At 41.9% G+C, this 22,463-nt stretch overlaps 1 protein-coding gene across 2 annotated transcripts in view; it reads right to left on the bottom strand.

The window, feature by feature from the left end:
* Positions 1–22,463, bottom strand: part of FANCI (FA complementation group I) — a 2,406,750-nt gene that overhangs the window by 2,272,571 nt on the left and 111,716 nt on the right. For both annotated transcript variants that reach the window (XM_044078210.1, XM_044078208.1), the window contains exon 2: positions 20,207–20,311. In XM_044078210.1, the coding sequence (XP_043934145.1) occupies positions 20,207–20,290 (84 nt within the window). In that variant the 5' untranslated portion in view covers positions 20,291–20,311. The remainder of the gene's footprint in view (positions 1–20,206; positions 20,312–22,463) is intronic.

Below are 22,463 nucleotides of genomic sequence, written 5' to 3'. Positions count from 1 at the left end.
GCTGCCAAAAAAGCAATTACTAAGAAATGGAAATTGAAGTGTAAACCAACTATACTAGAAGTAGTGAATACAATAACAGAGACATAACTAGAAATGGGATCTTTAGAGAAGGGTAGGAGCAATTTACATAGACAAAATGGGAATTTTGGAAACAGTACATGCAGAGGAGAAATGAGGTTTAAAAGAACATTGGATTTGAATGAGCTAAGCAATATCTGACTGACAGTGATGTATAAAGTTTGCAACTAAAATCATGTCAATATGATTTGTTTTCAATTTATATAAATGTATGATTAATAATCACTTCTTACACTGGCAAAAATATTTTGCGTTTTAAAAAAGTGCCAACCACTACCCATTAGGAATCATCCAACACTTAAAAAAAAAAAAAAGAGCTCAATGATATGATGACATCAAAATTCAAAATAAGGGTTCTCAAGACCATTGACCACAAGACATGAATCAAGTTATGCATAAGACAACCTTCTTAATAATCTTACAAAGAAAAGGAAGCTTTGAGATTTTAAAGAAATTATCAAAGGCACTGGGGTCCAAAGTTAGTTTTGAGAGGGTTGAAGAGCAGTAGCCTCCTTCAAAGCAATCAGAAAGATCCCACACCTCAAGCAGGACTGCAGCACCTGATAAAATATTGGGTCCAGAATATCCAAGCTAGCCAGAACCAGCCTAGATAAACATAGATACGGATCCAAACCACAAATTGTGGGGTGTATGCCTGAAGTCACAGTCAGCAACTTATCACAATCAATCAGAAATTGCAAACACTAAACAACAGAAAGGGCAAACTACTGCCACAAACTACTGGTGTACTTACGGGGTCTATGGTATGGAGGAGGTAAAATAGATCATAAAGTGATAATGTTGTCAGTAAAAATGCTCAGCAGCAGTTTGTCATTACGGAGTGGATAAAGTTCATTAACTAGTGAGGCAGATTAGGCTACACAATTAATCTAGCAAACAAAAGAACAAAGTTGGTCAGTTAGCCAGCACTGGAAGCACTCTGGCTATTGTAAGCAGCCTTCTTACGAAAGAGATCTCAGTCTAGTACAAAGCATAATAATCATTCAAAATCAAGTTGGTCATTCCAAAGACCTGCATTTTTCAATCAACTTCACAATTTCTGCATCATACCACAGTTCACACTCCTTTAGCAAAATTCACCAAGGATGACTTGGAGATAACCCATCAACAGCCAAACAGGCGGGCCTGTTACAACATAACTCATTAAAATTGCCAAAGTCCTTGAGAAGAAACTGAAGATCAAAGAAAAATCACAGGAGTGATGTAAATAAAAGTTATGTACTTATAACAATAACTCCAAGTTGAGCCTTGTCCATACACACTAATCCATCTGGTCACCAAAGGAACCCTTTCTCAGCAGCTTTCATAACCTCCTGTAAGCTTGAGTTCCTCCCAGAATGCACAGGTTTTCCTCCTCCGGATCAAAGTTGACAAACTTGGGGGATCTTGGCAAGAAGAGTGACTAGGGATCCTATAGAGATGTTTAAGAAATTTTATGAGACAGTTTAAATAAATCAGAGAAATGGAGAAGTCCAGAGAGAGCATGGGTGAAAATATTTATGGCAGACTTGGAAATGCTGGAATTGAAGGTGGATGAGGCTCAACAATTTATGGTTGGATTGTGGGGATATGGAATGGAAATAGTGATGTACAACCAATTTGAAGAAAAGTCTCCAGGAATAGAGGGTATTCTGGTAGAAGTTTGGAAACTAGGAGGGCGAAAGTGATAAAGATCTGGAAGGTTTTGTTTAACAGTATTTTGAAAGAGGAAGCACCAATATCCTGGGACACAGATGTAGTGGCTGTGGTACCTAAAGACTTCAAAAATCCATCAGATCCAGCTTTACATATGCCTATTTTGATTCTAAATAAGAAGTTATGTCTTACCATAACGATCCATGTGAATTGTTCATCTCGCCTTTGTTCTTACACACGGGTTCGGAGCCGATCCTCGGCTCCGAGTCGGCCGCATCACTAGCTCGCATCTTCGAGAAAGCTCGAGGCACAGTAATATCCCATGATCCTCCGGTGCTAACCCTCAGATCTAGTTTGCTATACCAGAAGAATCCCTCTTAGAAATGTGTCTAAAACACTTATGAAGAAATACTACAAATTGTCTGAAAACCTACTGCCAGGTAGAGGATAAAAGATGCCATTACTGATGTTAATAACATGTCAACCATACCTAGAAAAGGCAGAAAAAGGAATCTAATCGAAAACCGTTCTCCCAGACCGTAGGACGGGGGATGGAGGGGGGGGGAGTAAGAACAAAGGCGAGATGAACAATTCACATGGATCGTTATGGTAAGACATAACTTCTTAATGTGAAATTGTTCAATCTCGCCATTTGTTCTTACACACGGGTAGCGTCCCTAGCTCCTTTTTCCCGGGTGGCTCAAGGCAGAACATTCCTGAGTACAGTGGAGCCAAACGTCGCCCTGTCCCTGGAGCTCTTGTCTAGCTTGTAGTGGGCGATAAAGGTATGTGGTTTTGCCCAAGTTGCCGCTGCACAAATGGTATCTAAAGGCAAACGACCGGTATGGGCTGAAGAGGTAGCAATCGCCCTTGTAGAATGAGCTCTGGGTTTGAAAGGAAGTTGTTGTTTGGATTCAGCATATACGAAATTTATGCAATCTGAGAGCCATTTGGATAAGGTAACCTTCGTTACTGCCTGTCCTTTTCTTTGGTCAGCATGAGACAAATAGTTGATCCGACTTTCTGTACTCTTTTGTCCTATGTAAGTAAAATCTTAGTTGTCTGTGAACGTCCAACTTGTGCAATGTGTATTCCAGCTTATTGGAATGATTTTTAAAGGTAGGCAGTTCAATAGATTGACTGATGTTCTGAATCGAACAAACCTTCGGAAGAAAGGATGGATGGATGGATGGTGATAAGCAAGGTTACTCTATCCGGATGAAAAATCATGTACGGGGGTCGGATAGATGGAGCCTGTAACTCTGAACCTCTTCTGGCTGAAGTGATGGCAACCAGGAAAAGTGTTTTCCACGAAAGCAATTTTAACGGAGTTGTGGTTGCTGGTTCAAAAGGGGGCAACATGAGTTGTGACAGCATGAGATTAAGATTCCAAGGTGCTATTGGATTACGAAAAGGGGGACGGAGATGAAAAGTACCTTTCATGAAGGCTTTACAAAGCCTGTGAGACATAAGAGAACCATCCTTACTGCCAGTATGAAAATTGGATATAGCGGCCAGTTGAACCCTTATAGTGGATGTTGATGCTTCTTCTTGAAAAAGTGAGGAAAGGAAATCTAGTATCTTGTGTACTGGAGCCCCGAATGGATCTATACCTTGTTTGGAGGCCCAGTGCACAAAACGGTTCCATTTGCTTATGTACAATTTTCTTGTAGATGGTTTGTGAGAAGATACAATAATTTGTTTTACTGCAGGAGATAGTAACTCCGACCTGGCTAAGATGGGAAGCGGAGCAGCCAAGCTGTCAGCTTGAGGGACTTGAGGAAGGTGCGAGGAACTCCCGACGAGTGTGTCAACAGATATGGCTCCGGGTCCAGAATCCATGGTTCCTCCACTTGATGGGATTGAAGGAAGGGAAACCAGATTTGTCGAGGCCAGAATGGGGCTATCAGTATTATGGTCCTGTCCAGACGTTTGGCTTTCTGCAAAAACCTAGGAATTAATGGAACAGGAGGAAAAGCATAAAGGAGACCCGGGGGCCAATCGTATACCAGTGCGTCCCTGGGGACACCCCCTGGGGGGGGGGGTAACAGGGCAAAATAGCTTCTGCATTTGGCATTTAAAGGGGATGCAAACAGGTTGCAGCAAGGCTGGCCCCATCTGTGGAAGATCTCTTCCGCCACTTGAGGTTTGAGGGACCACTCGTGAGGAAACAGGATGGCTCTGCTCAACCTGTCTGCGATTACGTTGGAAATCCCCGGGATGTGCGTTGCTATCAGAAAGCGTCCAGTGGACTTTGCCCATTGCCAAATTCTGAGGGCCTCTCTGCATAACAGGCAAGATCTAGTTCCCCCTTGCTTGTTTATGTACCAGACCACTGACATGTTGTCTGTCTGAACTGTCACTGTTCCCCGAGGTAAGGACTTGTGAAAGTGTTGCAACGCTAGAAACACTGCCCTCATCACTAGAAAATTGATGTGCAGATTGTACTCCATGTTGGACCATTGACCTTGGACTGTTTGTCCCTGAAAGAATCCCCCCCACCCTATCAGGGAAGCGTCCGTGGTTAGAGTTGCTACCGGACTGGGTAATACAAAGGGTCGTCCTAGTGTTAGCTCTTGACTGTGTATCCACCACAAAAGATCCTTCTTGCAATAATTCATGATCAAGATCTCGTAAGACAGTGGAAGTTGTAGATACGACCATTGGGCGAATAACATCCATTGAAGGATCCTCATGTGCATTCTGCCTAAAGGAACTACAAGAAGGGATGCTGCCATCAAGCCTAGCACTCTTAATACTTGTCGTGCAGAGACTCTGTTGTTGTGAAGAAGGAGCGAAATTTGGTGCCTGAGGTCTGACACTCCTGATGGGGGGGGAGAGTAACTTGAGCCAGGGAAGTGTCTAGCTGTGCTCCTATAAATAAGATACGCTGTGACAGCGATAAGACAGATTTTCCAAAATTCACCGTTATGCCTAGTGAAGAGCAAAGATTGATGGCGTAGTCCCTGGCTTGTAGAAGACGACACTTGGTGGTGGCGGAAAGGAGCCAGTCATCTAGATAAGGAAACACCCGGAATCCCTTTCGTCTCAAGTGAGATGCTACTACTGCCATGCATTTGGTAAACACCCTGGGGGCTGAGGTGAGACCAAAGGGCAGAGCGCGAAACTGGAAATGACTGGCTCCCAGCCGGAAGTGCAAATGATCTCTGGACGCCCTGGCCATTTTGATGTGGTAGTATGCGTCTTTGAGATCTGTAGAGCACATCCAGTCGCCCTTTTGCAGAAAAGGGAGGATTGACTGAAGCGTGACCATCCGGAACTTTTCCTTTTTAACAAAGGTATTTAACTTGCTGAGGTCTAAAATTGTCCTCCAGTCCCCTGATTTCTTTTGGAACTAAAAAGAACCTTCAGTAAGTTCCGGATCCTATTTGGTCCGCTGGGACTGGTTGGATGACTCTGTTTTCGAGCAACCTTCTTATCTCTATGGTTGCTTGGTCTCGCAGACTGGGTGGAACATCTGGGAGTTTTTTGGAGTTTGGTGGTATTTTTATGAAGGGAATGTTGTAGCCTCTGGTAACTATGCTTTTTACCCAGTAATCTGATGTAAGATTTAGCCAGGCCTCTGGGTATAAAGCCAAGCGACCCCCGACTGCCTCCAGAGTAGGACAGCCGGGCCTGCACTCAGGAGTGCTGGAAGGGTTTTCCAGAGAAGGTCTCTCTGTCACCCTGATTTTGCAGACCCCCTCTGCCGGCTGGGCGGCGTCTTCCATTTCTTCCCCCTCTGCCTCTGGAGGGGGCGTCACTTTGGGTGTGTTGAAAAGATCCCGGAGTATTTCGGAACCACATCTTTCCTCCTCGTTGCCCTTTAGGGTAGGGTCTAGATGGAACGGAAAAACGGACCCCTATGGCAGACAGGGTCTTCCCTTCTTGTTCACACCTCGTGAGAGTCTCCTTTACTTTGGGCCCAAACAGGGAGGCACCATCAAAGGGGGCATTGGCAAAGGAAGACTTAAAGGCTTCCGCAAAGGAGCATAAGCACAACCAGGACTGTCTTCTCAGTGCAATCGCTGAAGCTGCCGCTCTACTCGATCCTTCGGCTGCATATGAAATCAGCCTTATGGAGGAGTTGACTATGGAATTTAGGGTGTTAAGTTGCGCTGTCACTTTCTCGGCGACAGCAGCATCTGTGTCCCCCTGAAGAGTATCTCCTAATTCCTTAATGAGATCTCTTTGTAAACGCGTAAAATGCGTAAGATAGTTGAGCGATCAGATGGAAAAAGTCGCCGAACTAAATATGCGCTTCCCATATCTGTCCATTGTCCTAGAATCCTTATTAGGAGGATGGACAGAGGAAGATGATTCAGACATCTCTTTCTTAGTGGCCGCCGCCACCACCATAGTGTCTACGGGAACTCCTTTTGTAAGATAGGCTTTATCTTGGGGAGCTGTCATTTATTTGTTTGGTTTACGCGGGACTGGTTCCACTGTATCAGGTGTTTCCCAAGCCCTCCGAGCTACTAGATCCATGAGATCGTCAAAGGGAGGAGTCACCCAGGAGGTAGAAGGTTGAGTCCCAAATGCCTTCAGTAAAACCAATTCATCCGCAGAAGGGGTAAGGGTTTGCCAGTCCCCTCTTTGCTTCAGGATTTCTAAAATGTCTGCAAAGGAGACATCCTCAGAGGTGGACCATGGGGACCCTTCTGTTTCATCTAAATCAGTATCAGATGTAAGAGATTCTTGTAGGGAATCTATGTGCCTCCTCTTGCACAGTCGTTTCCTCTGAACATCCTCAGTGGGAGCTTCTGGGGATGCATCTGAGTAACCAGAGTCTCCCTGTGGGGACTTCTGAGGCATTGGGTCTCGACGCTTGGTAGGTACCGAAGGCACAGAAGCAGAACGCGGACCTTTTGGGGAAGGAGATAAAGAAGCCGATGAACTAAGTGTCTGATCCGACAAGACCTTCCTCATGATGTCAAAGGCACTGGTGCCCCAACCCGAAGATCCGACCCGATCCGAGGACGGATCCGAACTGATCTGAGCCGAGGCACCGAGAGGAAGAGTCAGAACCGAAATCTCGGTTCGAATATCCCCCCGGAACCCAGGAAAGATGTTCGGCTCAGAGACTCTCCGGCTGGTTCCGAAGGAGTCGAAGTCAACGAAGCCGATAGCACTACTGGAGGCTTCGGCACCGAGGGCTCTACAATCATCGGTTCTTTGACTCCTAACACCGATGACTCGACGGGTCTCGGAGGAGGAAGTGTCGAGGGAACTGGAATAGCTTCGAGTTTCAAAACCAACTGGGACGAAACCTCGAGTAATTTTGACAAAGCCGAGTTCTCCATAAGCTTCTGTACCACTCAGTCCACATCGGAGTGGGAAAGTGGCCTTGAAGAACAGGTCGAAGGGATCGAAGCCGTCACCGAGCGAAGGATAGTAGACGGTGGTACCTCTGATACCGGCTCCAAGACCTGAGCCTCGTGCAGAGATAAGGTCTCGAAACCCGGCACCGAAGTCATAGGAGCCGGTGTCCGAATTTGAAAAGAGGTGCTCGGAGCCGATGACTTGGGCTCCGACACTCTTGAAGACTTCGACCCCTTCGAAGACTTCGAAACCTGTTCAGCCTTGTCCAGGGCCTCTTGAAACTCAGGTTTGATTAAACCTCTGTCCACCAATTTCCTGTGTCTTTCCAGCATGACCCTCCAACTAAAGGAATGACAGATGGAACAGTCTTCCTGCAAGTGGAGAGGGCCAAGACAGTAGACGCAGGATGAATGGTTGTCAGTAATGGACATCTTCTGTTCACACTGACACCTTTTAAATCCACTCTTAGTCTTTTCTGACATTGTACTAGAAACAAAAAGACAGTACTATATAGAAAAAAATTTTTTTAACTACAATATCAAAGATATAAGTATATATATATATATATATATATATATATATATATATATATATAAATGTACAAAAACACACCACAGCACACGGAGATATATGTATATATATTTTTAAAGAAAAAATAAAATAGAAAAAGTTAACTTTCTATTTAAATACTGTAAGTTCTTACAGACAAAAAACGGCCTAAGGCCCTTACTAATAATTTTAAAGGTAACAAACTACCTAAACTAGTTCACACAACTACTACAATATGAAGCTATCAACTATTAAGATGAAGATTATAAGAATATAAAAAAATATCTATGTTTAACAAGAAAAAACAGTAAAAATTGTACTGGCCCGAGCCTCTCGATGTGATCTGCTGCTAGCGGCAAACTAGATCTGAGGGTTAGCACCGGAGGATCATGGGATATTACTGTGCCTCGAGCTTTCTCGAACATGCGAGCTAGTGATGCGGCCGACTCGGAGCCGAGGATCTGCTCCGAACCCGTGTGTAAGAACAAACGGCGAGATTGAACAATTTCACATCCACAATTATGAAGTGTTTATGTCTATAATGGCTATAAGAATGGTACAGATTTGTCAAAATTGACAGATAAAGATCAATGTGTTTTTCCCGTCCACAAAAAGTACAGTTTTGTACCTACCATAAATGTAGATGTTCGAGGATCCACATTGCTGCAGTCCTAACCATTGGGTAGTCCGCTGTCCAGTCGGCCCGAATACCAAAGTATATGGCTGACGTCGGTCAAGGCGCATTAGACTGATGTCAGGACGTCAGGGTACTAATGCGCATGACCGACGTCATATCCTCAGTCTTTTCTTGCCCCAGATGTCAGAAGACCCTAAAAAGACAAGGCCCAAACCAAAAAACCAAAAAACCCTGCACCAAACATATATACAATATATACAAATGTACAAGAGTATATCCTAACCTACACCACCACCCTAAACACAGAGGGGAAGGAGGGAGGGTAAATTGGACTGCAGCAATGTGGATCCTCGAACATCTACATTTATGGTAGGTACAAAACTGTACTATGTTCTTCATTCCACATTGCTGCAGTCCTAACCATTGGGTAGAATCCCAAAGCAGAGTTAAGGGAGGCTGGCAAATCACAAGGAAGCAGGAGCTGTCAACATGCCTTGCAAAATAGCTGTGGCAAAACCAGCCCTAGATTTAGAGTAGAGAGGAAGATGGTAATGCTTAGAGAAAGTATGCACTGAACTCCAAGTAGCTGCCTCCAAAATATCCTTAGTTGCCACCCCCCTTAGAAATGCTGTTGAAGTGGCAGTAGCCCTAGTGGAATGAGGCCTAATCCCAGCTGGAATCTCCTTGCCATGATGGGAATAACAAAATGAAATGCAAAACCCAATCCACTTAGAAATAGTTTGCTTAGACACAGGCTTGCCCTGAGAACTCAAAGCAAAAGAAACAAACAACTGCTGAGACTGCCTGAAATCCTTAGTCCTGCTTAAATAATAACGCAACTGCCTATGTACATCTAAAGTGTGCAAAATCTTTTCCCCCTTATTTTGGGGATCTGCATAGAAAGTAGGCAAATGAATAGTTTGGTTTAAAGCCACACTAGAAACCACTTTAGGCATAAAGGAAGGATTAGTACGTAATGATACCCTATCCTTATGAAAAATCAAAAAAGGCTCAACCGTCATAAGGGCCTGTAACTCAGAAACCCTTCTTGCAGAAGTAATAGCCAACAAAAAAGCAGTCTTCCATGACAAGTATTTCAATTCAGCAGTAGCCGCAGGCTCAAAAGGTTGCAGAGTAAGTTTTTCCAACACAAAATTGAGATCCCAAGCAGGAGTAGGAGCTCTACGTGGGGGTCTTATATTCTTTGCCCCTCTAAGAAACTGCTTGAACAAAGGATGCGAAAACAATGGTGGGTCACAATCATAGTGAGCTGAAATTGCTGCAGCATGAATCTTAATGGAAGAGAAGGACAAACCTTTGTCCAACAACTCAGTAAGATATTGAAGAGCCACACTCAAATTAGGCTCAGAAATCTCCAAATTCTTTGCTGCACTCCAAAATAAAAATCTCTTCCATTTTTCTGCGTACACCTTCCTTGTACTAGGTCTTCTGGCTTCCCTAATCACATTTAAAACTTGTTGAGGAAGTTGAGACCTGCTGTGTTTCAGAACAGAATATGCCAGGCTGTTAGATGAAGAGAGTGAAGCTTGACATAGAGCAGGTGACCGTCCTGCTGAGATAACAGATGTGGAATCAAAGGCAAAGGCCATGGAGGCTTCCTTACCAGACTCCTTAGTAGTGGGTACCAGTGTTGTCGAGGCCAATCTGGAGCTATTAAAATCATCCTTGGCTTGTCTTGTCTGACCTTTAGAAGCACCTTTGGAAGAAGAGGCAGAGGTGGAAAGGCATACACATGAAGATTTTTCCAACTGAAAGAAAGAGCATCCACTTTCCAAGCTGTGTGATGAAACCCCTTTGTGCAAAACTTTGGCAGCTGGTGGTTTAGTGGAGAAGCGAACAGATCTATGTCTGGAGTTCCCCATGACACTGTCAATTTCTGAAATACATGAAGATCCAGTTTCCACTCGTGGGGATCCATGATTTGTCTGCTTAACACATCTGCTAAGGAGTTCTGTGCTCCGGCAGAAACCTTGCCTGTAGAGTTAGTTGCAAGCTGAGCGCAGTTTCCCATAAAATCATTGCTTGCCTGCATAGAGGATAAGAGTGTGTTCCCCTTGTTTGTTGATGTACCACATGACAGTTGTGTTGTCTGTTAGAATCAACACCTGCCCTGGAAGAAGTAACTCCTTGAAAGCCATTAATGCAAACTGGACTGCTAACATCTCCTTCATGTTGATATGTAGATGCTGAAGTCTGGCAGGCCACTTGTCTTGTATCCACTTTCCATTTAGATGAGCTCCCCAAGCAACATCTGAGGCATCTGTCGTTAGAATCTGACTTGCCTCTGGCCGGGTCACAGAGAGTCCCTTGTTTAGGTGACATTCCTGAGCCCACCACAAAATTCCTTCTGAATGCAAGGTATTATTTGAATGACAGTGTCCAAATCCTGGCAGTGCTGTGTCCACAGATTTTTGAGATACCATTGTAGCTTCCTCATATGCAGTTTGGCATTGGGAAGTACCAGAATACAAGATGCCATGAACCCTAAGGCTTGAAGGACTGTCCTTGCAGTCAGCCCGGACTGAAGAGATAGTTGATGGAAGTAACTGGAAAGATTCTTTTGTTTGTCCGGGGTTAAAAAGGCCATCTGGGCTGCTGTATTCAGTCTCACACCCAGAAAGCACATGTCTTGAGAGGGTACTAGACTGGACTTTATTTCGTTCACAGAATACCCTAGGCATCTTAGCACTGCTATGACATATTCCAAATGCTGTAGAAGGTCTTCCTTTTCTTGAGCCAGAATCAGGCAATCGTCCAAGTAAGGATAGATTTGAATTCCTTTTAGCCTGAAGTAAGCTATCACTGGAGCCAGAACCTTTGTGAATACTCTGGGCAGTAGATAAGCCAAAGGGCAATGCAGAGAACTGATAATGAGAATTTCCAGCTCGAAACGCAGATACTTTCTGCAACTTAGTCTTATAGGCACATGAAGGTAAGCTTCCTTGAGATCTAAAGTTACCATCCAGTGATCCTTGCCCAGCAGAGGTAAAAGCTGTTGTAACGTCAACATTTTGAACTTGGGAATGTCCAGATAAGTGTTGAGGATAGATAAATCCAAAATTGGTCTCCACGTGTTCCCCTTCTTTGGTACTAGGAACAGGCGAGAATAAAATCCTAGGCCCCTTTCTGGCACAGGAACCGGCTGAATGGCCCCTATTTGGAGTAACTGAGAAATTTGCTTGTGAGCCTCTTTCCTTTGGGGAGGAGGAACGTCTGGCATGCCTTTGAAAGGGGGCAAAGTATGGAAATAAAACCTGTAACCGTGATGAATGATATCCAAAACCCATCTGTCTTGAGTAATTAAATCCCAATTTTCTTTGAAAAGAGACAGTCTTCCTCCCAAAGGAGCTGCCAGACGAGAATGAACTGGAAGCTGAAAAGGCAGGTCATTGGGTCTGTTTACGAAAGGACTGACCCCTGCCCTCACCAGAAGTCTGGGCAGGAGAACTCCCTGTTCTAGGCCTAAAAGAACCTTGAGCTCTGCCTCTACCACGTCTAGACCTACCCCTAGACTGGGAATCATAAGCAGGATATGTCCATCCCCTAGTAGGCCAATTTCTGCTAAACTTTGGGGGCTGTACCTGCAAAAAATCTTTAACAGTCTGCATAGATTTAGCCTTGTCCTCCATTTTCTTTAAAACTGCTTCCACAGGCGAACCAAACAACACATCAGACTGTAAAGGAGCATCCAAAATCCTTGTCTTAACATGCTCAGCTAAATTCTGATCCCTCAACCAAGCGTGCCTGCGAAGAACAGAACCAGTGGCAGCCACCCTCGAGGAGGCCTGCACAGCATCAAAACCACATTGCAAAGAATGCTTACCCACTTGTTCAGACACATGAACTAAATCCAGCAACTCTTTACACTCAATACCTTCCGCCAGAGCATCCACCTTAGATTTCAATTGTGAAAGGAGGTAATTTTGATATTTTAGCATGTGAAACTGACAATTCAACGCCCTCATGGCTAAAGTGGAAGAAGTATACACTTTCTTTCCCCATCTATCCAAAGCCCTTGCCTCTTTATCAGAGGGAACAGGATTTTTAACAACCGAGGCCTTAACACCCTTAGGCCCCTGAGAAACAATTTCTGGGTCTGCCCTAGGACTCTTAAAAAGATACTTATGAGCTTCAGGCACCCTATAGTACCTATCAGGTTTAACAGGGGCAGGAGGCAAAGAATCAGGGTTCAGGGAAGCCTCTGCAAAAACATCTTCCACCACATTCAACACAGGAGGTATAGCTAAGGGCCTATGCTGGGGTAAAAACAAAAATTCCCTAAGCCTCTTCCTGGAATCAGAGAAATCTTGGCCTTCCCATTTAAAATGCTCCCTCATGGAATGCAGAGTCTCTGAAAATGAAAAATCCTCAGGAGGAGAAGCTGAAGGAGTGGAATCATCCACATCAGAATCAGAATAATAAAGAAACTCCTGCAAGTCTTCAGCCGAAGACTCAGAAGCCTCTGAACACTGTTCAAAACTCTCAAACTCAGGCTCCACCCTAGGCCTCTTATCAGGAGGGGGCATAGAACCTCTAATCATAGTAATCAAATCCTCTGCCATTTTAAGCATATGTTTCTTAGGCACAGAACCTGAAGTGCTAGGAGAAGCCCCCACTGAGGCTAAACTTGGCCTACCTCTCAAAGAAGTCTTGGAAACAGAAGGAGAGGCTCTAACTACCTTAGGAAGAGAGGGAAGAACAGATACCTGAGAAGCCCCCTCAGCCTGGCCTACCTCCTGAGAGGGCACATCCTGTAACAGTAAAGTCTCTGCCTGAGACTCCCCAGAAACTCCTGGCAAAACTTCTGGCTCCACTGAGCCTTCTAAAGAACCGACGTCCGGGACTGCCGGTTCTTCAACCCTAGGCTTTGCTGCTTTGTCCTTGCGCTTTTTGGACGAAGCGGCGCCGGAGCATCCGGCGGCATTTTATAATTACAACGCTTCCCAAACACTAACCTGGCACAGTCTAACCTCCTCTTAATAGTGCGTTTGTTAAATCTAGCACAAGAGCGGCATCCAACAACGTCGTGCTCAGGCCCTAAACAAGGTATACACAAAGTATGGTAATCCCTATGAGGTATCTGTTTCCCACAAGAAATACAGTTATTCACTTTTTCTGACATCCGGTTAAATACTGAGGCAAGAAAAAACCAAAATGTTCCCCAACGGGGTACTTAGCCAACTTTGATTCGGTCTGAAACTCCGACTTCAGAAAATTTCAGAACGCCAACCTGCACTCGCAAAACTGCTTCTGCATCGGACCATGCGGCAAAAAAGACTGAGGATATGACGTCGGTCATGCGCATTAGTACCCTGACGTCCTGACATCAGTCTAATGCGCCTTGACCGACGTCAGCCATATACTTTGGTATTCGGGCCGACTGGACAGCGGACTACCCAATGGTTAGGACTGCAGCAATGTGGAATGAAGAACATCCAACAGTAATAGAACAATGATGATCCAGAGGGAAACAGAATGCAAAAAATACCACTGCTGTTGATGGGTCTTGATACAGAGAAAGCATTCAACAGAGCAAGTGGGGATTGTAATAATCCATTAAAAGCATTTGCATCACCTGATATAACAATAAGGTTAAATTAGAAGGCTGTATGAGGGATCTGAGGCAAAAATCATAGTGGGAAGCTGTGTCTGAACAGAGGAACCAGGAAGGGATGTCCTCTTTCCCCTTAGTTATTTATGACATGTTTAGAACCATTGGTAAAGGAAATAAGGGACTCAGAAATTCAAGGATATAATTGGTATGATAATCAAGAAAACTTGGCTTTGTTTGTAGACAATATTATTTTGTACCTGATAAAAACAGAAAAAGATATATCTGCATTGTGCAGCATTCTGAGAAAGTTACAAGTTTTTTCAGGATATAAAATTAAGAATGATAAAACAAAGGTCATAGCTCTAAACTACGTACATACACATGAATTCATTCAGCATTACTCGTATTTTTAGGGACATAAAAAGGAGCGTTGGTTAAAAGGATTTAGTTATGGCAGCCAAGGATCTGTGGGAAAAAACTAAACAAAAGATAAATACAAAAACTAAGAAACTGGAAGCTCTGTTATATGGACAGCAATATATAAGCAGTAAAAATGTTTTTAGTCTCTTTAGTTTTATACGTAGGTCAGGCATATTTTTATCAACCACATGAGAAGCTGTGGATAGTTATTAATAAAGAATTGAAAAATGTTATCGGGGGGGGGGGTAAAAGTCAAGTGGGAGAAGCTGAGCCTTCTAATAGAACAAGGTGGTTTAGGGATTACCTGATTGGATATTTTACAGCTACACAGTTAAGGCTATTATACATAACCCAAGTAGAAAGCTACAATTCAAAGTGGAAAGGGATGATGATGAAGCATGGGGGAAAATCAAGAAAATAAGGACAGAGTGGAATTTTGGATGCAGATCCTTAAGGAGAATAACAGCTATATGGAATACTATATTCATAAAGTAGGAGGAAATATACTAAGAAACAAACCAACACAGGAATGGAAAAAGGAGATTCTTCCAATAGGGATGACAGCAATCAGGGGTAGAGAGAATAGCCAAGAAGGGACTGGAATTTACTGAAGAAAGCTGACATAGGAGCCAAAGTATTGGGAACAACTAACTACAGAAGGAAAAGTGAGGGATGAGGCAAAGAAGAAGTTTGGACTGCAAGTTAGAGACTGCCTTTCCTATCAGGGATTGATAGAGTATAAGCAGAAAGAAAGGGATAGCAGGATCCCAAGTGAAAGACATGCACTGGTTGAGTTTTCTGTTGAATCTAGAACAAAAACTGGTAGGGAAAGGGCAGAATTAGTAGGGTTTATAAAATACTTCATGAGAACTATAAAAAACAGAGATGGTAAGAAAAAGTTGGGACGAGAGACTGGAAAAGCAAGTTACATGAGGACATAAGTATGAAAAAGTCTAGAATATTTAGGAATTTTGCTTGAAAGTGTCTGCATACGTATTGTTATACTCAAAGCAGGCATTACATTTTTTTTTTCCTGTGGAAGATAACAAATGTTGGAGATGTGATGTGGAAGAAAGATGTAAAGTTTAGGAAGTGTAATGAGCTGGCAGATTTTAAAACATTCTCTATACAATATTCTGTCATACATATTGGAGGAGCAAATAGCTCTAGCTAAGGAAATGATTCTTCTGAGCTGGGACACAAAAATCTAATAAGGTCTTACTAAGTTTAATTCAATTGGCTGCCAAAAAAGCTATTACTAGAAAATGGAAATCAATCTAAAACTGTATTTGCACTACTGAATATTGTAAAACAGACAAACGACCTGAAAAATGGATACTTCAGAAAAGGGAAGAAGCAAATCACTAAGAAATAACTATTTCTGTGGCAGCAGGTGTTAACTGTAGGGCTCCAATAAAGATGGTCCCTGGTTCTAATACAGCAAATTCCAAACATTTATGAGTGGTGAAAGATTAGCATAATGGTTAAAGTCTTTACCTTACAGACACAAGGTGCAGGGGTTTGATTCTCACATGGGATCATTAGTTAGGCTTAAAATGGCCCACAAGTGCAGTTAACCTAGTACTAATCTATGAACTTAAATAATTGGAACTCACAGGAATGGTACAGGGAAAATATTTTTCAGGAGTGAGGTTTGTGGGAAGCCAGGAATTGAAAATTTACAAGACTAGACCAAATAAGAATTGCTATAAAGGAAGAAAACATATATGTAATGTATAGTGCATGTAAATGAAAAAAAATACTATGTTTTTTCTTTTAATTTATGCGCCTATGACTTAACTCATAACTCAACAAAGGTACTTTCACAATGTGTCAGTTGTACAGCAGCAGCATTTATTTCTTGCTATCAGTCTCCAAGCGAAATTCGTACCTGTAAATAAAAGTGGCCCAATAGTGAAGGATATCACTGCTGTGATGCTGTATAGTACCCAAAATGTTTCTGTGACAATCCAGCTGTTGTTGAACACATTACCTCCATTTTGCAATATAGATTTATCACACCTAGCTTTCTACAGGCCAAAAGGCCCAAACACTTAGCTGCTATGATCCAACACAAGCTACCACATTTCTTATTTTTATAATATCAGTAGCTTTTGTTAGCATGCCTCTCAATTGTACAGATTTTCACAGAATGTACAGATTTTTGTCTCATATTTTTTTGATGTTTTTTCATAAAACTGTGTTTTCTCGCAAATTAGTGACGAATCATTAAAGACTGAAATTAAAAAATAATGACAGACATTTGAGTTTTAGTCCTCATAACATTCAGAAAATTCATGTTAATGCAAAACCTGTTATTCTATCAATTTTCCAAGTTTGTAAGAGTAATATTTAAAAATTGCCCCTATTGTTGGGCCTTTGTCCCACTTTTATTTATGATTTGGTCCAGATTTGTTGCTCTAACAGGTTGAGAGGTATATTTGACAGCATGACTTTAACTAGTACCTTAAAATGAGCCAACCACAAGCACACAGTCCAACATTTTTAAATTTTCACCCCAATGCTCCAAATTACCTTCAATGCTTTATATAGTGCACCTGCATCTAATTTGAACTCAACATTCTACTTACTAATTTGCAACACTCTCAACACTTCTTACAAGCAATCCTACACTCGTTTACTATTTCTGATGCATTTTCAGAGTTCACTGTATCAATTATTTTTACTTGTTAATCCCACCAAAAAGCTCATTTTTCATATTACACATAAAAATATGCAAGCTACTTGGTACACACCTGACTTTTCTTTGGTGTATCTAACAGAATCCATAAAAACTGATTGAATCCAGGATAAAATTCTTCATAAGCTTGCAGCCAAACACAAATAAATACAATCATACTTCTATGAGCCCCACAACTTTATTTTCTTTTTTCATCTCCATTGCTGCTTTTGTGCACTCTTTTTCCTCATTTCTGATTTACTGTTTGAAACCCTGTTTGTGTTATTCACGTCCAATTCCTCAACTAATTCTTCTGCATACTTGTAATGTCACTGACTTTGCAAATGTTCACAGCATTCAGTAAGGTCACCCCTCCTTTTCATAAAAGAAACAATGGGCAAGCTCTTTCTTATAAATCAATCACACAACCCACCTAAAATACGGCTGTTGGTGTAATTCCATACCTGAGTAACAAGCATTCATAACATCTATAGCACCTTGTGTCACTGTAAAAAAGGCATGTTCTTTCTGGACTTGCAATACTTAACTTTTCCTTTAACTGCCACTTTTTTGTCTTTTCAAGTAAAAGTTGGAGTTAAATGTCTTCAGGCACGCTGCAGAAAACTTTTTTTTTGGGGGGGGGGCGGGGGCAATCTACAGTCAGGAACAAACTAAATTTGTGGATCCAGAGCATCCAGTTTTTTGCTAAGTTTAACCTGCAATGAAAAAAAAAACTGCTGGTAGCAGCAGGTGAAACATTTTTTTTAACTGGGAATAAATACTACTTGTGAACTTCAAAATTCAAGCTCTTGTTGACAAGCCTATGCTACAATGAAGAAATATTACCAAGGTGAAAAATGCATTTGTTTTCCTTTATATGTATTCTCCAACTAGTTCTTCTGTTCACATATAAATTTATTACTCGATCTATCCAGCATATTTTGCAATTTAACAGCAAATGTACGCCCAAAATTCCTATAAAGTATTGGAGTTACATTTAGCTTCTGCCCCCTCCACCAACACACACACACACACACACACACACACACACACACACACGTTTCTTCCGCGACTATTACAGTCACACATTTAGCTAGTTCATTATTTTTTTCATTCAGGATGTTAATGTACTAAGAACCCACACCTGTCAAATCAAGATTCATTGCTTGTTTAAGCATTTCTTCTCTGCTTAACAATCGCATAACTATCATTTTGTTTTGCTGGAATTAATACTTTCTCTTGAAGATAAAAGTCTTCCATTCCCAAAAGTGAAGATTCTGTCTTGTGGTTGTCCTACAACTTTTTAAAATGCTAATAAATCTAGCAGTTTTCAGACATTGGGCGTGCATGTTATATCAATGACAACAGACAGACAGTAAAAACAAAAAAAATTCTGTATCTTTGGCAGATTGTTCTGGAAACAGTTCCATAGTTTCTCATGTTAATTTCTCTTGCCTGTTCTCTTTGGGTAGTATTTTTGTACAATGGAACATGCTTTGGACACTAGGACATACACAGATCCTGTAACATTGCAGCCCATGTGATCTGCATTAGGCTTAAGTTTCCTTCTATGATTCCCGCAAAGATATACTGCACCTTTATTCTAGGAAGTGAATAAAGCAGTGCTGTGCTTACATAAAAAGCATGGAAGCAGGATGGACTTGTCTTCATGCCAACATGCATTTTAAAAACAGATTTCACCAGGCAAAGGTCAAATTAAACAACACGCAGTTAAGATTTCAGAGGTTCTTGTTGGCAACTACATAAGCATTAACCAACATCTTAAAGGCCAGTACTGCATCAGGAAGAGTCTTATCCAACTTAAGTTTAAGATCATCTTTGTTCAAATTCTGCAAAATATAGCCAGCTACATGGAATACAGGGATTATGCCATTTCTAAGGTGCAGGCAACCAGAGATCAACTATCAGTGTGGGTGCCTGTAATAACCATTTGGGATGGGAGTGAGCCAGCTCTGGCTCACCATATGGGTACCACCTATGGGAAGCACTACAATGACCAACCTTATGCAGCTCAAGCATAGCAAGCATGTGCTAAACTTTACAAATCACACAGTAAACTGAAGGAAATTCAGAGTGCAGAAGCATGCTTATCCTCAGAGGAAGGCACATAACAGATCTATGAATAATAGCAGGAACAGAGGACAAGTCACCCTGTAAAACCAGTAATCTGGCCCACTTACTCAGACACTTGACTATCACTGCACATAAGATGAGCTGATCAGGGATTCTCAGCTAAGAATGAATGGGTCATAGTACTTAAAGCAAGCGCCACAGCCCAAGTCTGTTTGGCTGAGGTGGAAGCCCTATGTTCTGCACTTACTTGGGTAGGGGTTCTTGTCTCACTGCAGTCAAATGGTGTGTGTGCATGTCTGTGTGCGTTCATTTATTAAGAGGTACGGTGACAATTTCTGGGGTTTGGCATAATGGTTAATGTGATTACCTAGCAGACTCAACGTACAGGGTTTAATTCTCAGAATTGGCTAGGCTTAAAATGGCCTGCAAAAGCAGCTAGCTTAAAACTTACCTATGAACCTATAAAGATTCTCAGTTTGTGCTGTTGCAGAGTAGATGTACCAAATGGGTGTAGGTAAAGACATCTTTAGGCTTGGTCCTGCATGTGGGTGGGGTGTGCTAAACATCAGTGTATATTTTTCAGGCAAGGTAAGTGCACCAAATGAAGTTACTTGTACCAATTCTACTCAAACTGATTTAGCAAATATTTCTTTCCAGCGTGAAAATAAAAAAGAAAAACTAAAACCCAAGCAGAACTGACGTGCGTACCATGGACACAATTTAAGTTATGTTTTTGAAAGATTAATGACCCTTCCAAAATTATGGAATAAACTAGCAACTATGCTGTAGTCCTGCAACACTGAAGATGCTTAAAGTAGCATAATGGTCAAATACAAATAAGGAAGTGAACAGCCATGTGAAAGAAAAATGAAGAAGCAATAATCCTCAAACTACAGTATTACTGTGTGTGACACTAGTTGTTCAATATGATGTGAACAAGTGTGTAAATCATCATATAAATCTAGGACAAATCAGTTAAAGCACTTGTGTAAAACAAAGAAATACATTTATTCCAAAAGACAAATGCATACCACAGGAGCAGTCAAACTCCTATCAAGGTTTACAAATGGATTATTACAGGGTGACGGGAGGTACAGAGATTTTCAAGTCAGAAAAGGTGTCTTTTAGCTAGAAAGATGTAGTAACACCAAAAAGAACAAAAACATATCTGAAAATATAGTCAGCTGGCACAAACCTCATTTTCTTTTAAGCCTTTTAGACACTGTTGCAGCTTCTCCACATTGCCCCCAGTGGCTAATGAAAGAATCTTCTGATCCATGTCAGCTCATATCAGTGTAACCTACGGAAAAAGGAATATGTGAACAGCTTTTTTGTAATACAGCAAAGGAAGTATGATAAAATATATGTCAATGTTTATATCTTTTTCCTTTCCTATCTCACTTGTAAGTAAAGAACTGATGAAGAGCTACATTAGCTACATATTCAAGATGTCAACACACACACAGCCATTCCACCTTAGCAAGCTGGCTTTGCCTGAACTACAGAATTAAGTGGGAAGTTAGTATAAACATCCCTATATAGTGACTAAAATATTTGGCAGGCTGCAGGTGATGTCTTCTTAGACCAGAGTAAATAAAGAAGCCTTTTAGATGATCATGTGGTAGTCTCCCCACAACTCCCCAACAGCCACTTTTTATGCATCTGCTAGGCTGGATGGATCAGTGCTCTGCATTATATTTAATAAATTTACTAACTTTTTTGGAGGAAAAGGGTCTTTCTGCTAATCTCACACAAAATAGAAAAACTGTCATCATTCAGGCCATATGCATAAAGACAGTTTTTATAACAATGACAAAAACTGAGACATCTACCAGGGTAGTACAGGGTAAATAAGAGAAAAATTTGAGTGAATGAGAACTCTCCCCTCTTAGGGAGTAAAAATATTTCTGCAATTTGTCATCTTCCAGTGGCTGCCACAGGGTTTGTAGCAGGCAGGCAACAATAAGAATGCGTGTATATCTGTCACCACAGCAGCAGCACTGAACAATGTGTACATCTGGGAATATGAAAAATTGGTACAATATATAAGAAATCCCACTGTGTTACTATTTTTATGGCCAACTACCAGCCTTTGCCCTCACAAAAAAACAAATGAGGAGGAAATCAACAAATGCTTGGGGCTAGATGTTACTGGACTGGGTGGGGTGGAGGAACTCAAAGCTATTCAATGCAAGCTCCTACCTCACTTCCGCAAACACCTACTAACATGTAAGATGTACAAAGATCCCCAAAGTCTACTTAAAAAATGGGTGTGCATCAAGGAATCCTTTACATTCCATTTGTGTAAAGATAATCCTTGGGAAACTTAATCCTTAACTTAACCTTTAAAAATATCCCACTAACCAAGTTCACACCTTGGCTACATCCACTGTAAGCAAACATCTTCTGTGAATGGGGTGATACTTAGGGGCTGCAAAACAAGTAAGCAGCAGCTGAACTGACGAACACAGCCAAACACTTCTGCTTCATCCCCTTACTTTAAATCACATGCACTATCTTTACTGAATAGATCAGTCACAGATTGTTCCCAATGTACAGGAGGAAATTCAGCACAATATGTTAAAGGAAAAAAATGTATCTGAATTTTGAAAAGCTGAAATGCATAACCTTTCGCTAACATAATGCTTCAAAATGTAGTAAATTTACACAATGAACTGCTAATGTCTCTCTCTCCAGATACACATGTATACGTGTATACATAGGTTCATAGGTTGATACTAGGCTATCTGCCCTAGGGCATTTATAAGCCTAGCCAGAGTGTGTTTGGCTTTCGCCACCCTTTTAGATTAGTTGACTGTGCCTCTGTATAGTAGGTCACAGAAGGTAGCCCTTTTAAGGCTAGTTTACTGTACCTCTGTCAAGCAGGGACACAAAAGAGATCCCAGGGCTAAACTTAACGATCTCCCATCCACTCGTCAAGATTTCTCTTGAAGAGGGTCAGTGAGGGGCTCTGCCCAACATGGATTGGGATTTTGTTCCAGAGGGAGGGGAGCCTCTGGGATATAAATCTGTCCCTCCAGCATATCCTATTTATTTCTGTGCTGAGGTTCAAGTCCCTGGAGCGAGTAGCTCCAAGGGATTTGGATTTCCTGAGGTGAAGCATGTCCATTAATTCTGGGTTGGACATGGCTTTATACGTCAGACACAGATCGCCTCCGAGTAGGCGGTATGCAACTGAGTAGAGCTGGAGTTTCTTTAGCCGAACTGCATAGGGCATCTGTTTGAGCCCCTTGATCCTCTTGGTGAGGTACTTTTGGGGTCTTTCCAGTTGCTGCAGGTGTCGGGTAAGGTACATGCCAAATGGGGCATTGTATTCAATTATGGGCCTGATAAGTGACGAGTAGAGGGGCACAATGACCTCTCTTGATCTAGATGTGGACCCTTTCGTGATAAGGTGGGCTATATAGAAGGTCTTTCTAACCACTTTGGCA

The sequence above is a fragment of the Protopterus annectens genome, chromosome 7.part0 (genome assembly GCF_019279795.1).
Source record: "Protopterus annectens isolate FY-2018-M chromosome 7.part0, PAN1.0, whole genome shotgun sequence".
Classification (NCBI taxonomy): Eukaryota; Metazoa; Chordata; order Ceratodontiformes; family Protopteridae; genus Protopterus; species Protopterus annectens.
Note: the sequence above shows the minus strand (reverse complement) of the source record. Positions and strands in the feature narration are given on the sequence as shown.